A 15,494-nucleotide genomic window follows, 5' to 3' on the forward strand; every position below is an offset into this window, starting at 1 on the left:
AATCGTTTCTATAATATTCTATAATCAGTCATTTTAAGTGTTTTTTTTGTGTGCCTGTTTTGGGTTTTCACTTTAGAGCTGATTGACTTTGTTTTGCTTTTAATGTACAGTGTTTTTATTCCAAATGTCTCCATGTTTGCAAATGCAAAATAAAAATTCCTGCAGATCTTTTTGAGCAGGTTGATACACAACTACACACCAGGCTTGGGTTCGGTACACCACCTCGGTAAAATAATGCTTACCGAGAGCAAATCTCTGCGGTCATGGTCCAAAACGTGGTGAAATGTCTAAGGTGGAAGAGTGGATAGATTTTCTCAAGCAAGGGCCACGTTAGAGACATTAGTTCTCAAACCTTTGAGTGCGATAAATGAGTAAATAAATAGATCCACAAAACCTGGTAGATTTATTTCGTTCTAACAGTTACTTTAAACTTGCATTATTATTGTTTGTTTATTTATTAGGATTTTAACGTCATGTTTTCCACTTTGGTTACATTCATGACAGGAACGGTAGTTACTCATGACACAAGATTCATCAGTTCAAGTTTAATGGATTTGGTATCTCGAGTTCACCTCACTTTCACGTCTTTGTATTATGGGAGGAAACCGGAGCACCCGGAGTAAACCCACAGACACCCCAAGTGAAAACGAAAAAATTGTGAAGAATACAGTAGGTGTAGAAATGGTCAGCGACAACCAAAGATTATTGTTTAGTAGTAGTACACTTTGTTATTCCTTATTTATGACTGTAGACCATAAAATTGCAGATTTTAATTGCTTAAATAAAAAATAAAAAAATCCCACGATTACTTGGCAAAATCCCCCAGAATCCCAGGATCTTGGTAAAATCCCAAGGAGTGGCAACCTCGTGTTTAGCAGACGGAAAATCTTCCACTAGAGGGAGCTGAACACACTTTTAATGCATCTTACAGTAATAATATAATTTAAAGCATCAAATGTAGTAAAAGTTTTGCCTCATGTTTACAATTCAATTCAAAATCAAATAGGAATAGGGACAGCACTGTCGTCTCACAGCAAGATGGTCCTGGGTTCGATTCCCAGGTGGGGTGGTCCGGGTCCTTTCTGTGTGGAGTTCTCCCCGTGTCTGTGCGGGTTTCCTCCGGGAGCTCCGGTTTCCTCCCACAGTCCAAAGACGTGCAAGTGAGGTAAACTGGAGACACTAAATTGTCCATGATTGTGTTTGATATTAAACTTGTGAACTGATGAACCTTGTGTGGTGAGTAAGTACCGTTCCTGTCATGAATTATATAAGTATAAAACATGACGTTAACATCCTAATAAACAAACAAACAACCAAACATCAAATAGAAATATTGTTTACTATATAACTATAACAAATAACTTTTGGGAGATAAAGGAAGAGGACTCCAGAGAAAAAAGAAAGCAAAGGTGTGTGTGTACACGTGTGTGATTCAATTTTGTACTTTAATGAAGGAATTTAATGAGCAGCCATTAAAACAACACATTGACGAATTGATTTTGAAGAGTTAATGAGACAAATCCAGCAGAAATGTGCACATACACACACACACACACACACACACACACACACACACACACACACACACACACACACACACACACACACACACACACACATACATAACCAACACAAATAAACATTCTGATGCTCTTGTTTACATGTTCATCAAGAGGCTGCATCGATATCCATGTCCTCCACATCCTCCGCCTCCGGCCGACACATCTCCTCTATAGCCAGTTCTGTAACAACAAAGATAAATATAACATCTCACATTGTTTATGTAAAATAAATACAGAAATGTGCACTGTGTAGCTTTGTGTGTGTAGAAATACACTATGGCCAAAAGTATTTTGTATCTGGACACCTGAGCATGAGCTCGTTGGACATCCCATTCCATTTCATCTGCAGCATTTAGCAGACGCTTTTATCCAAAAGCGACTTACAATCATGACTGAACACAGTTTGAGCAATTGAGGGTTAAGGGCCTTGCCCAGGGGCCCAACTTGCCGATGATGAGGCTTGAACCTGCAACCTTCTGGTTACTAGTCCAGTAGCTTAACCACTGAGCCACCATTCCAAAATTAAACAGTATTAAAACAGTCATAACAGCTACTCTTCTCATTTCTAATGTGATTTTGTAGTATATCTGTGGGAATTTGTGCCATTTAACATTTTAGGCATTTAGCAGAAGCTTTTATCCAAAGCGACTTACAGTACATGGGCAGTGATAGCTCAGTGGTTAAGGTACTGGACTAGGGTCCAACAGTGGCAACCTGGAAGTGGTGGGGCTTGAACCAGTGACCTTCTGATTACTAGTCCAGTACCTAAACCACTAGACTACAATGTCCCCTGGTGTTACAGTTCATTCCAGTTTATACGGCTCATCAAACTACACTCTAATAGACCTCCTACTGGAACAAAAAGTGAGTGGCCTTCCCCAAACTGTTGTCACAAAGTTAAAAGCATACACTAATGGGTGTGGCTAAAACACACAAAGTGAATAATTAGAAGGAAGGGGTGGACCACATACTGAGTATCTGACCGTACAGGACCCCCACCCCACTACAACCTAGTGCCTCAAAAAAGAATCATAGTGAGGAATCATCTGTGAGTGATTCAGGAGTGAATCGCTTCATTAACAAGCCATAAAACAGAACAAACATGCCTGATGAACTAAATTATTCACGTGATTTAATGATTAGCTTCTAGGTGCTGCTGCACTTTAATACGTGCCACACGGTCGCACCTTCGCTCTCGGAGAGGTCGGGGATCTTGCGCAGCGTGTCTCTGATGGCCGGAATGATCTGATGGTACATGTGCAGCACGTCCAGACAGTGCACGGAGAACGAGGAGTCGTTCATGAGGAGCCAGTGCAGGAACATGAGCGTCTCTCTCAGAGACCGGACGCCTGGACCCGTCCACGCCTGATCGCGGCTCACGTGCTTCTCCTGACCTTTTATACTCAACCACTGCCTGTGTAAGACCATCACCACCGTCTTCACCACCTGAGCCAACAATAATGCACAAACATACACGAGACGTGAGCTTCGGTTTCAGTTTCTGCTACTGTGGGTTTGTGGGGTGCCTGGTGCCGCCTTTGAACCAGTTTCGGTGCAAGACAGACGGGCAGATAGAGCAGTTTCAATATCAGTCAGAGAAATACTGATACCGCAGTACACAAGGTTACTGATACTCTGTTAGGAAACATCAGCAAATTGGTATCACAATTCAAAAATCTAGAAATAAAAATCCCTTTTTTTGCATCTATTAAGTCCAAATCCCCTATTCCACCCCCACGCTGGCTGAGAAGCGCCACAGACTATCACACGTGCATTAGATTCTCACAAAGTCGTACCTCATCCAGACAGCACAGGTCACATTTAGGAGCAACCCGTGTCGACCGTCCCACCCTCACTTTATTTTAAACCTTGTAAAAACAAAACCTGTGCTCGGACTGCATGGTAATAAACGTAGTAAATTCAACACCTCCAATCTTGTAATATGATCATGATTACAAATATATATAAGAAATATCATCTATACGGTATTTTTTATCTCAGTACCTGACTGCTGCACTGGCAGGAGGACTCGTGGTTGAGAGAGACCCACGTGGACGTCGTCTGTGTGAACAACTTGGTCAACAGTCGGACCGTCTGTTAACAAATAAATCAGATTTAATTCAGCGAATTCAGGATTAAAAATGCATCTGTATTTCTGTATCAGTTTAGAATCAGCCAGGAAATCACTTCGTAAAGGTATTTAAAGCTCTATTCAATCAATAAATAACTTTTAGATGGATGGATGCATGCACCATAGGGCCAAAGTATGTGGACTCCCCTGCTAATTACTGAATTTAGGTGTTTTGGCCATAACTGTCACTGACATGTGTAAAATAAATGGCTTATATAAAAAAATGAGTCAGGGTACTTCCGACATTACGGCAACACATTTTGGCAAAGGCCCCTTAATGTTCCAGCACAAAGCAAAGTTCTTAGAGTCAGTTTGACGTGTTTGGTGAGAAAGAACTCCAGAGGTTTGCCAACAATCCCACGAAACGCATCTGGGGTGAATTGGAATGTCGATAGCGAGTCAGGCCTTTTCATCCAACACTGCTGCCTGATCTCACAAATGCTTTTCAAAGTTTTCTAAGACATCGATTTACCTCAATTTCTAGGCGAGACCACGTCTCGTCCCTCACGCTTTTATCTGCTCTCGCCGTTACGTACTGAAAAAGCTGAACAAATGGACACACGTCTGAAAAGAAAGTGAGATGGTTTCATTAGTAGAGCTTTGGTAAACAAACCTCACTTCCAGAAAACTTGGGACATGCAAATTAGAACAGAACAGAACGCACTAAGCAAGAATAGGTCAAGGCTTGCTGATAAGTGTATGCGAATAAACAACAGATTATAAGGAGCGTTTCTAACTTTGTGATTCTAAGGATTTTAGTTATTTAACCACCTACAGTACATAATATTATCAGAAGATTCAGGATGCTAATGCACTATATGGTTACATAATAATAAATATGATATAGCAGGGTTTCTTTTCATGCAACCCACATTTTGTCCACGACCCAGACCACACAAACGATGCATCTTTCTGGTCCCACTGTGGTTTACAAGATGTAAAATAAAGCCTCCACAAGGGTACGTTTGCGTACAAGTTTATGTGCCTGTTAAAATGTGTTTATTTAATTATTATTATTTTTCTCTCTGTGATATAGTACATTTTCCACGATACTGATGTGTTTGTGATGCATGTGAACTGCTGCCGTTACACTGCAATTTCCCTTTGGGGATCAATCAGTCAATCAAATCAATCAATTAATCAAATCAAACAGGGCTGGGAAAAAGTCTGCTTTTAAAATCGGAGCAATTTGTGCTTTTAGTTCCCAAACGTATATTGTTTTGTTGACTAGAAAGGTCATGCAACACAGCAGCTGAGATGCTCCTGTCCCAATTTTTTGTTATGTTGCAGGTATAACTTTTAGAGAGTAGATTAACCCCCCCCCCCCCCCCCCCCCACCAATTCTTTGGATTGTTTTAGATTATATGAAGCTCAATAATAATCTACAATTATTTTCAATTTTCATTTTATGGAATGAAGGGAATGCTACAATAATCTCTATATAGAATCAGACTCACATTTATGGGAGCACAGCTTGGATGCGACGTCCTCGCAATCGACCATAAAAGCCAGAAATCTCACACAGTGAAACACGGTACTGCACGCCGACTCCAGAGACAGGTTCTGCGCTACGGCGTGAGTCGTTAACACCGTCTGTAATCTGTACATCAACCCACAGGACAGGAGAGAACACACACACACACAGTTTTCTTTGATAGATGATCGTATTCAAAACACTAGTTTTGGTTCCTGTTTCGGAACCTATTTATTTCCAGTGAAAATGAACCGAACGGTTCGAAATTAGGTTCAGAAACTGGACCAGAACTCTACAGAGAGATGTGCAATGAAGATGTCGATGGGGGAATTGGAAACATCTAACTTGAGAGCAATTTGGCAGAGGGGTTGAATTTCACCACTTACCTCAAAAGCTGTCTCTCCGTAGCTCTCTCGGCGAGTGCGCACAGCGTCCTGAGACTGGAATTCACTACAGATTCCCTCCGACTGGCATTACTCACAAACTTCAGGTCCGCCAACTGTGCCAGTCTCTTGAGCAGAGGATTCTGGGACGTCAGCTCCTCTGCGGTCATCTTTTCACCTGCAGTCTGTCCCTGCTTTTGTCCACAGTAGGCATTTCCCGTCCTGTCCGAATCCTTCTCTTCCTGGCCGTTCAACATGGAGCTGACGGCTTCACTGCTCTCGTTCACGACGTGATACAGAGCTCTCATAGCCGCTAACGCCAGTTCTTCATGAGCGCTCAGCGACTCGGAGACCGTGGAGGCGCCGCTGCGATCGGAGGATCCCGACAGCGCACTGGTTCGGAGAGGACTCGTCCCTGACGCGCTGACGGCTTCCAGGGTCTGGCAGTACAGGTCGATGTGGTACTGGAGTAAAGGGAGGAAGTGGACGGCGGCGTGGCAGGATCTTTGGGAGAGCCGGGTGGGCGCAGAGTGAGCCAGCATGGCCAGCGCGGACATGGCGAGGCTCTGATGCTGATAGAAGTTTGATGGAGGTTGGTGCAGTGGCCTGAAGTCTGTGGAGGAAGTGCTGGAACCGACTGAAGATGTGCTGCAGAAAGAAGGTGAAAACCATACGACCCAAACAGTATTTAAATACAGCTTATTTTTACCCAGGTATTTAGAATCAAAGTAAGCTCAACCAAATGGTTAAGCAAACAATTTAAGGGTTAAAATACTATAACTAAAGGTAATTAATAACGAGTTCATTAAATACGATGCATATTCCTATTCATAATTTATTAATACTGTTTTTAATCATTCAGAACCAGCTGTATCAGACTCGTGCGAGTGCTACTTACGAACTAGAGTATCCTGAGCGTGTAAACACGGCAGGCAGAGCATCCGGACTGACGCACAGCAAGTGACAGAGACCCAGAGAGCTCGGCTCCAGGCGCTGCTGCAGCAGCAGATTTAACAGCACGGGACCTGCGATATCAAACCAGCGCATCATATCAGTCTCAGAGCGGTAACGACAACCCCTCTGCATGATGCTGCACTTCAAAGAGGAAAAGTTTACCTTTAGGATGGCGATCTGAATCACCGGCGGGATCTGAGCTGCCACTTTCAGGCTGGGGTCGTTTTCCACCTGTTAGAAATGTTAAAAGTGTGTGTTATACAGAAAAGGAACCCTGTTAACCCCTCTAACTACCTCCCTCACAACAGTACATCTACCAAACACTAACATAGATAGACAGATAGATAGACAGATAGATAGATAGATAGATAGATAGATAGATAGATAGATAGATAGATAGATAGATAGATAGATAGACAGACAGATAGACAGACAGATAGACAGACAGACAGATAGACATACAGACAGATAGACATACTGTATAGATAGATAGATAGATAGATAGATAGATAGATAGATAGATAGATAGATAGATAGATAGATAGATAGACATATAGACAGACAGACAGATAGACATACAGACAGATAGACATACTGTATAGATAGATAGATAGATAGATAGATAGATAGATAGATAGATAGACAGACAGATAGACAGACAGATAGACAGACAGACAGATAGACATACTGTATAGATAGACAGACAGACAGACAGACATACAGACAGATAGACATACTAGATAGATAGATAGATAGATAGATAGATAGATAGATAGATAGACAGACAGATAGACATACAGACAGATAGACATACTGTATAGATAGATAGATAGATAGATAGATAGATAGATAGATAGATAGATAGACAGACATATAGACAGACAGACAGATAGACATACTGTATAGATAGATAGACAGACAGACAGACAGATAGGCAGGCAGACAGACAGACACATAGACAAACAGACAGACAGATAGACAGATGCAAAAGATGTGAAATTGTGCTTCAGACACTATGGCTTATTAACAATATATACAAATATATGAAATATCCATACACATTATGATAATCTATATATATATATATATAGCTATGAATGCATATATATAGTACAAGCAGTAATATAGATTATAACCAATATATACATAATTATGAATATAAAAGATGAAAATATCAATGAATTATCAAAGAACATCTGCCGAGGATTATGTTAGGAGCTTTTGGAAGAGGATCTATAACAACTTGGGAACGAGACATAAACAAACCAGCCTAAAAGTCTAAAGAATATAAAATATAAACATCCTTTTTACAGGAACAAAATCACTCACCCTCGGTCTTCCCTTTGGCTGAGGAAGGTCTCACCGGCAGCTCTGCAGCGAACGCCTCCTTGGTCACAAACACCCGACCGGCCGGAGAGTTTGTACTGCATTTCAAAACAAAACAAACGTTTCTCATTCGGTACTAAACGTTTTTGCAGATCAGATCTGGGGGATTCACACGATGCTGAATTCACCTGTTCCTCACGGGGGTGCCGACCAGCCTGGCTCCGCGCTCAGAGCTCTGGAGTTTGCTCTTCATCTCGTTCATCTCGGCTTCTTTAAAGTGCAACTCGGACTGCAGGGACTCCACCTGAATCGAACGCGGCAGACTTGAACCTTTACCGATGTGAAACGGTCATTCATTCGCAAAAGCAGCGCAGAGAACCTTCTAACGGACTGATTTGTATCTGACCCAGAATTGTGCTGCAGTAGTTTAGCATCAGAACAAGAAAATACTTCAATCTCAAAGACTAAACCAGCAGAAACACAGACGGCTTATTGTCTCTTAATTGCATGCAGCACAATAAGGACAGCACAGTTTCATTCTACCTGTTAAAAATGCAGATGATGTACTGGCAGTGTACATGCATTATCTGTGCTTAACACCTTATTATCAGAGTACATTAATATTCATGTTGGAACGCTGTAAAGAGCTCTAGTAACATCTCTATATATAATGTAATGGCAAAGAGATTATTATTAGATTAGATTATAGCAAGAACCTTCTTTGCGAGTTCTTTTTCCTTTTCACTCTGGACGTGAGCTTTCGTTCTCTCCAGGTCGAGGTGAGCCTGTCGCTCCTGGTCCTTCTCCTGATTGGCCTGTCTGAGGGAGTCTCGCAAGACACGAATCTCGCCGTTCTTCATCAGGATCTGCTCCTCTACCTCCTTCAGCTGAATACCAGAGAGGTTTGATGAACACAGGAGTCAACGTCGACATCAGCATCGAAAATTCAGTTTTCTCTAAATATAGTATTTAATTTAGCATTATCTGCTCACCGAGCACTTTATTGGGTGCACAAATCTGGCATTGATTATTTTATGAGCTACACCTACTTGTACGGCAGCGTTATACCTTTTTCTTTAACTCCGCTTGCTGTGCCTCCAGTCTGCTGTAGTAAAGCTCATCTCGGTCTGGGCCGTTTCCTTAAAAGTAAGAAAGAAAAGCTGAATACAGCTGTCAGAGCACAACTGTCATTGGGTCCAGTTTCCTTGAAATCATTGTGTGCAGTGCAGTAACACACCCCAGACAGGACCTCGATCCATCGCAGGGCCCCAACAACCACACCCTCCCGCAGACATAGCCTATCACGGCTGTATGTAGACACCCGAGCTGCCGATAGAATAGCTAGGGATTCAAACCCTGGATCCCAGCAGCGGTGGGTCAGCTTTAAACGTAGCCAGTCATGTATGTGTATTTAAACAATGCCTGCTCCGTATGTTGTTTTACAATGTGTCATATCACGATGTGAATTAAATATCTGAACATATTTATTTATACATATTTTACATCTCCCCTTGTGTTTTTAATTTTAAAAAATCTGGATTTTTAATAATTCTGCGTCACATTAAGTCTTTCCCTAGCTTTATGGAAGGGAGATAAGGGGCGTGCCTGTTAACGAGAATGATTTAACATCAGTATTAACTTTATCACAGGAAAACTAACCACTAACCACATGCTTCGTGTCTTTTAAGGCTCGTGCTGTTGCTGCTGCTGCTGCTGTTGCTGCTGCTGCTGCTGTTTGGATGGCTGTTTCCAAGTGCAAAGGTTTTCCTGCCCTCCCTCACAGGCGCTTTGTTTTGCTCTGCTGGATGTGCAGAAATGGAATCGAACGTTCTCTTGCTGTGGGTGGGTTGAGCATCTCTTATAATGGCCTGTGATGCGATGATGTCGATCTCTTCCAGATCATCCTGAGTGAAGTCTTCGTCGTCACCGAAAGAGTCCAGATCCACCGGGTTCTCATTGTGAAACCCTCGAAGGCGTTTGCTTGGAGGATAGGCCATTTTACTAAAGGACGTTAAGAAATAAGAATAAGAAGGTTTATTTACACTAAGTAAGAAGAGTTGGATGAGGGTAGTTTATTTAAGCTCTGAACACTCAAGAAAATACTAACACGCTGAATTATAAATCCATAAAACCATATTGTCATATTACTAATAAATCAGCATTTTTGTAGAAGCTAAAACAAACAACTAAACAAAAACTAGGTGCATTAAATCCAGAGCACATTATATACTCATAATATTGAAACCATAATATTTATCATGTTATTCTTATTTACAGAATGGCATCTTCATTTTATGATTACAGACACCTAATTTCAGTACTTATATGTTAATGTTTCAATGTAGACTGTATGATGCTGTGACAATTTCTCATAGGGATCAATCAAGTACTTCTATTTAATCTAATATACACTATATGGACAAAAGTATTGGGACACACCCCCTAATCATTGAATTCAGGTGTTTCCTTTTGCCACAGGTGTATAAAATCATAGATAAGTATCTAACCATGCAGTCTGTCTTTACCCACATTTGTAAAAGAATGTACTGGGATGCCACTGTTGATATTAAACCATCAACTGTGACTGGCATTATTGAGAAGTGGAAGCTTTTAGGAACCACAACAACTCTCCTAGAAGACAGGTTCTCTCTGGGATCAATAAAGTACTCCTATCTGATCTAATATACACTATATGGACAAAAGTATTGGGACACACCCCCTAATCATCGAATTCAGGTGTTTCCTTTTGCCACATTGCCACAAGTGTATAAAATCAAGTATCTAACCATGCAGTCTGTCTTTACCCACATTTGTAAAAGAATGTAATGGGATGCCACTGTTGCAACAAATCAGATTTTCTTTCCTCCTAGATATTAAACCATCAACTGTGACTGAACCACAACTCTTCCAGAAGACAGGTTCTGTCTGGGATCAATACAGTACCCATATCTAATGTAATATATCTAGTCTACCTGGTATATCTGTTCTGTCTCTCTGTCTGTCTGCATATTTGTCTGTCTATCATATCTACCTGTTTAACCTATTTATTTATCCATTATAACTACCTGTAGTGTAAAGAAAACACAATGAAGACAACTCACCAGGTTTAAGCAGTGAGTAAGCAGCTCTGGTATAAAAGAAACATATAAAGAACAAAGTGCAAAGAAAATAAACATATAAAGAAAAGTAACACCAACACTATGTTACAACGTTAAGTGTGTATAACAAACACATACTGACACTAAGCTAACTGCTAACTTCTGCAGCTAACCTTACTCTGCCCTTACATTTCTGAATAAACTTCCACTTCCGTTCCCCTCTTTTAAATGTGAACTATTATTGTCCAGCAGAAATTCTCCCAACATGCCTGAAACAATACTATTAAATATTAATTCGCTTATAAACCACTTAACGCGAGCAGTGAGCACTCAACCATTGAAGAAGCTTTACAGGGTCCCGCGTGCGGGTGTGTCCCAATCCGCATGCTGGTGTCCTATATAGTTTGTTTAATTTTTACTCCTGTTCGTGCTGCACTAGTGCACTATGTAGTGTATATGGTGCTATTTGGGACGCAACCAAGGTCAGGACGCTGAAGTACAAGCTCGTTCTACGGCGAGTCAGATGGATAATTTTCAAACGCGTTCTTAAATACTGATTTGAGGTCACTGCTTTGTTCTAATTACGGTGCTTTTTTTTATTGAGTAATTAGTAAAACTTCTCGTTCTCAACACTTATCTTCATTAACTGAGCAGTGGTAGCTCAGATGTTAAATAATCAGAAGAATATTGGTTCAAACCCCATTGCCACTGTTGCCCCATTGCTAAATTGTCACTGTTGTGCCTCTAATAGAAATGTCCTTTAACCTTAAGTTTGGATAAAAGCATCTACTAAACAATGTGAATGTAAATATTGGGTTGCCATTGTTGTGCCCGTGAGCAAGGTCACATTTGCTGGTTACTTTGGATTAAAGCATCTACTAAATGATGTGAATGTAAATACTGAACCCAAAGAAGGGGACCTACTGCATGGGTAACAGTTTGTCTCTCATATCTTAATACCCAGGCTTTGTGCACTGGAGAGGATACTTCAGCTACGCTTTACAGAGTAGACACAACATGGGAAGAAGCAGTTAACCGGTTATAAGTCCAGTGGTGGAAGAGACTGTCATTCCTGTCTGTCAGGCCTGACAAGCCACAACCGATGTTGCAAAAACTGAACAGTGCACAACTCCATAGTCTCCCGAGACTGACGGATGCCTATACTAACCCAAAGAAGGAACACACCCTGGACAGGGCACCAGTCTAATGCATGATATCACATATTCACCCATTTACTCAATTACTGAATGAATAAGACATAGTGAAAAAAGAGGTTAGATTTGCATTAAAGCTTGTTATTGTCCAGATCTGTTATAGTAGGTTAACAGGAAAAAAATCCACTTGCTATACTGTTGTTGTTGCTGTTATATATTTTTATTCTATGTTTATATATAGTACAACTTTCTATTATTTAATTAGATGTTTATATGTTGACACCAGCACCAAAAGAAATTCCTTGTACACCTGGTACTGATTTTTCATAATTGGTTGTTGTTCACATTTGCTTAAAACATGAAATTATTTTAATGACTATTTATCTAAATAAGTTTATATTATAATGATAACATTGATCAGTTAATACCAGTTTTATTTATGTTTGGTAAGTGTGAAATTACTGACTGAACTTAGTGACTTTATTTTACACACAAACAGTTAAACTGTTTAAAATATCTGTGTCCAAACTCTTGTTTTAATTTCTCACTGGCAAAACAATAAAATATGATTTTCTGTGTTTCACTAGATGTAAAAATCTCCTGGTACTTTATGGAGTCCATTATGCCATGTATTTTAAACAACCATAAACGTTATTCTAGTTTGAATTGATTCACTTCTAAACTCTTAACCTTAAACAGATGAGTCCAGATAATTACTCCTGTAAACACAAAAACTCCTAATCACTCTTTTCACCACATCTCTACAATCCTTTTATAAAAATGAAAGAATTAGGGTTATTAGTATTCACAACCACAACCAATTTGAATAAAAATATTAATTGTAGGATAAATATAAATAAGTAATGTTTATGTGGTGTGGGGCAGTTATAGCCTAGTGTTTAAGGCACTGGACTAGTAATCAGAAGGTTGCTAGTTTAAGCCCCACCACTGCCAGGGTGATGCTCTTGACCCTTAATTGCTCAGACTGTATACTGTCACAGTACTGTAAGGGTAAAGGAGTCCGCTAAATGTAAGTGTTTTATTTCATTATAATAATAAAAAAAAAAAAGTTTGGTGTGTAAACACAAACACACACACTCGCCCTGGTGTATGACGTAGACTCAGGCGTGAAACGTGATTGGCTAAGCTGTTCCTGTGACGCTGGAGAATGTTTACTACCTGACATTCCGCAACGTCTACAATGACGAAGGCCGTATTTCAATTTACCACTAGGAGCACTGCGTAGGGAGCCTATGCTCGCTTTATCAAGCCACGCGTAGGGCGCATTTATATGAAGTTACGGCCGCATTTGGAACAAAGTCCCTGTTGATTCTCTTGTTCAGTGCTGTGGAAGTGAAGTTTGTTTGGTCGAGAGAAAATCGATGAAATTGAGTTTTATTTTGATGTGATGATAAAATAGCGAACAGAACCGAGGCAGAAAGTCGGCGTGAGTTTATTTCCACCTGATCTGAGTTGGTAAGTTGTACTTAAGGGTCTTTTTATCTGTGTGTTTTGAACAAAGGAAAGAACCAAACCTCCTACTCATTCAGCCAGGAGAACCCAGAGCTAACATTGTTGACATTATTAAAGACCAATAACGTTTATATTGTTTGTCATATTAAGGTTTGCACATTTATTTTCTTCAGCTCATGAAAATATTTCACCATGAAAGCTGAGGTTTCAACAGCTGTGAACTTTATCAGCACATTACTGAGAGGGACTGGGCTTTTATCTGAACAACAGCTCCAACATTTCAGCCATTCATTGGAAGAAGCTTTAGGAGGTGAGAATGTTTATCTCATATTTAGACCAAATACAAATAATGCACGGAATACATAATAAATAGTTTAAGTTTACCTGTGATTGTATGTCTTGGGATTGGATTGTTTTGAGTAACATTCAATCAAAAGCAACCTTTGTTCCTTTTATAAGTACATGGTTAGTTTTCTGAAAATCTACAATCATAAATACTTAAATAAATAATAATACATACAGCAACTTTAATGAACTATATAGTAGTGTAGAAAGTTGGCCAGTATTTATGATAGATAGTATGTGTATTTTCTGTGCACATACAAGCTGCACCCATTAAATAGTACACCGAGCAGTAGTCTCTTATAGAAGTTCAAGAAGAAACCCAAAAGCTTGCTTGGAATTTCGGGGATTACTGTTTTAGATGCCAAAACATTTTAACAATTTATTACAAATGAAAAAAAAAACAGTATAGTGAGTTTAAAAAATATTTATCACCCTTGTAGTGGTAAGACTTTAATCTTATATAAGATATTATATCTTATATGCGACAGGACAGTTGTAGCCTAGTAAGCAGAAGGTCGCTGGTTCAAACCCCACCACTGCAAGGTTGCCACTGTTGGGCCCTTGAGCAAGGCCCTTAACCCTCAGTTGCTTAGACTGTGAGTCACTTTGGATAAAAGCGTCTCCCAAATGCCAGAAATGAAATATAACATTACCTGGCCAACTTACTCAATCAACACTGACTGTTTTCACTGCATTCAGTGAAAAGTGTCCACTGAATGAATGAAAATAGACAGTGGAGCATTAAAAAAAAATGATGGATATAATTAATTGACAAACATTGTTTTCTGATTTCAGAGCATTATGAGCACCACTGGTTTCCGGATGCGCCGTGCCGGGGTTCGGGCTATCGTTGTATCCGGATCAATCACAGAATGGATCCGCTGATCGGTAAAGCCGCCTGTACGATTGGCCTGAGCAGAGAGCGGCTTTTCTCTCTCCTACCCAGCGAGCTCACCATGTGGGTCGACCCGTACGAAGTGTCCTATCGTATAGGAGAAGACGGCTCTATATGTGTACTGTACGAGTCCACACCACCTCCACAGACTCACCTGAGCCAGGCAGATAACTGCAAAGAGAAACTGCGTTTCGGACGCACGGGCCTGTCCAAGTCCTTCAACATGATGACCGTTTCGACTTAATTTCTTTTCAAGCTCTTGAAATGCTTGTCTCTGGGTAGCTAGTTTACATTTGACTTTTATGATGAAATGAAGATCTATTTTGATGGATTTTACCACAAATGAGTTGTGTAAATGTTTTATACATTTAAAATAAAGATGCTTTTTTTCCATGAGGTGTGTTGTATTTGTTTTACTTGTGTGTTGACTTGAAACATTTTTTGCTTTGGGGCAAGTCTGTCCTGGAGTGTTTGTTTGTTTATTAGGATTTAACGTCATGTTTTACACTTTGGTTGCATGGGTTTGGAGGAAACCCATGTGGACACAGGGAGAACATGCAAACTCCACACAGAAAGGACCCGGACCGCCCACCTGGGGATCGAATCCAGGACCTTCTTGTTGTGAGGTGACACTGCTACCCACTTAGCCACCGGGCCGCCCCCTGTCCTGGAGTGACTTAAACCTTATCGAATATTTAT

General features: G+C 40.4%; 2 protein-coding genes across 2 annotated transcripts; one reads left to right on the top strand and one right to left on the bottom strand.

The window, feature by feature from the left end:
• Positions 1 to 1,426: 1,426 nt before the first annotated feature.
• Positions 1,427 to 11,048, bottom strand: atrip (ATR interacting protein). Its single transcript, XM_062986636.1, has 14 exons — positions 10,932 to 11,048; positions 9,497 to 9,831; positions 8,899 to 8,969; positions 8,547 to 8,717; positions 8,019 to 8,134; positions 7,834 to 7,928; positions 6,667 to 6,735; positions 6,449 to 6,575; positions 5,554 to 6,198; positions 5,151 to 5,293; positions 4,166 to 4,257; positions 3,567 to 3,656; positions 2,750 to 3,008; positions 1,427 to 1,742 (listed from the first exon to the last, which is right to left on the bottom strand). Exons 2-14 carry the CDS (start codon positions 9,825 to 9,827, stop codon positions 1,669 to 1,671), a joined length of 2,283 nt encoding a protein of 760 aa, XP_062842706.1. The 5' UTR covers positions 9,828 to 9,831; positions 10,932 to 11,048; the 3' UTR covers positions 1,427 to 1,668.
• A 2,367-nt stretch (positions 11,049 to 13,415) lies between these two features.
• Positions 13,416 to 15,188, top strand: si:dkey-42i9.4 (uncharacterized protein LOC492503 homolog). The gene is made up of 3 exons (XM_062986674.1): positions 13,416 to 13,558; positions 13,729 to 13,865; positions 14,696 to 15,188. The coding sequence occupies exons 2-3, from the start codon at positions 13,748 to 13,750 to the stop codon at positions 15,037 to 15,039; spliced, it is 462 nt and encodes a 153-aa protein (XP_062842744.1). The 5' UTR covers positions 13,416 to 13,558; positions 13,729 to 13,747; the 3' UTR covers positions 15,040 to 15,188.
• Positions 15,189 to 15,494: the final 306 nt, after the last annotated feature.

This window comes from Trichomycterus rosablanca, chromosome 24 (genome assembly GCF_030014385.1).
Source record: "Trichomycterus rosablanca isolate fTriRos1 chromosome 24, fTriRos1.hap1, whole genome shotgun sequence".
Taxonomy (NCBI): domain Eukaryota; kingdom Metazoa; phylum Chordata; class Actinopteri; order Siluriformes; family Trichomycteridae; genus Trichomycterus; species Trichomycterus rosablanca.

Excerpts from the sequence above, each read along its gene's own strand:
- atrip (XM_062986636.1), bottom strand. The coding sequence starts at position 9,827 with ATGGCCTATCCTCCAAGCAAACGCCTTCGAGGGTTTCACAATGAGAAC. Across the intron at positions 8,135-8,546 it reads AAAAAGAACTCGCAAAGAAG|GTGGAGTCCCTGCAGTCCGA; the intron begins GTTCTTGCTATA and ends CGTTCGATTCAG. Across the intron at positions 6,199-6,448 it reads CGCTCAGGATACTCTAGTTC|CACATCTTCAGTCGGTTCCA; the intron begins GTAAGTAGCACT and ends TTCTTTCTGCAG.
- si:dkey-42i9.4 (XM_062986674.1), top strand. The coding sequence starts at position 13,748 with ATGAAAGCTGAGGTTTCAACAGCTGTGAACTTTATCAGCACATTACTG. Across the intron at positions 13,866-14,695 it reads ATTGGAAGAAGCTTTAGGAG|AGCATTATGAGCACCACTGG; the intron begins GTGAGAATGTTT and ends TTCTGATTTCAG.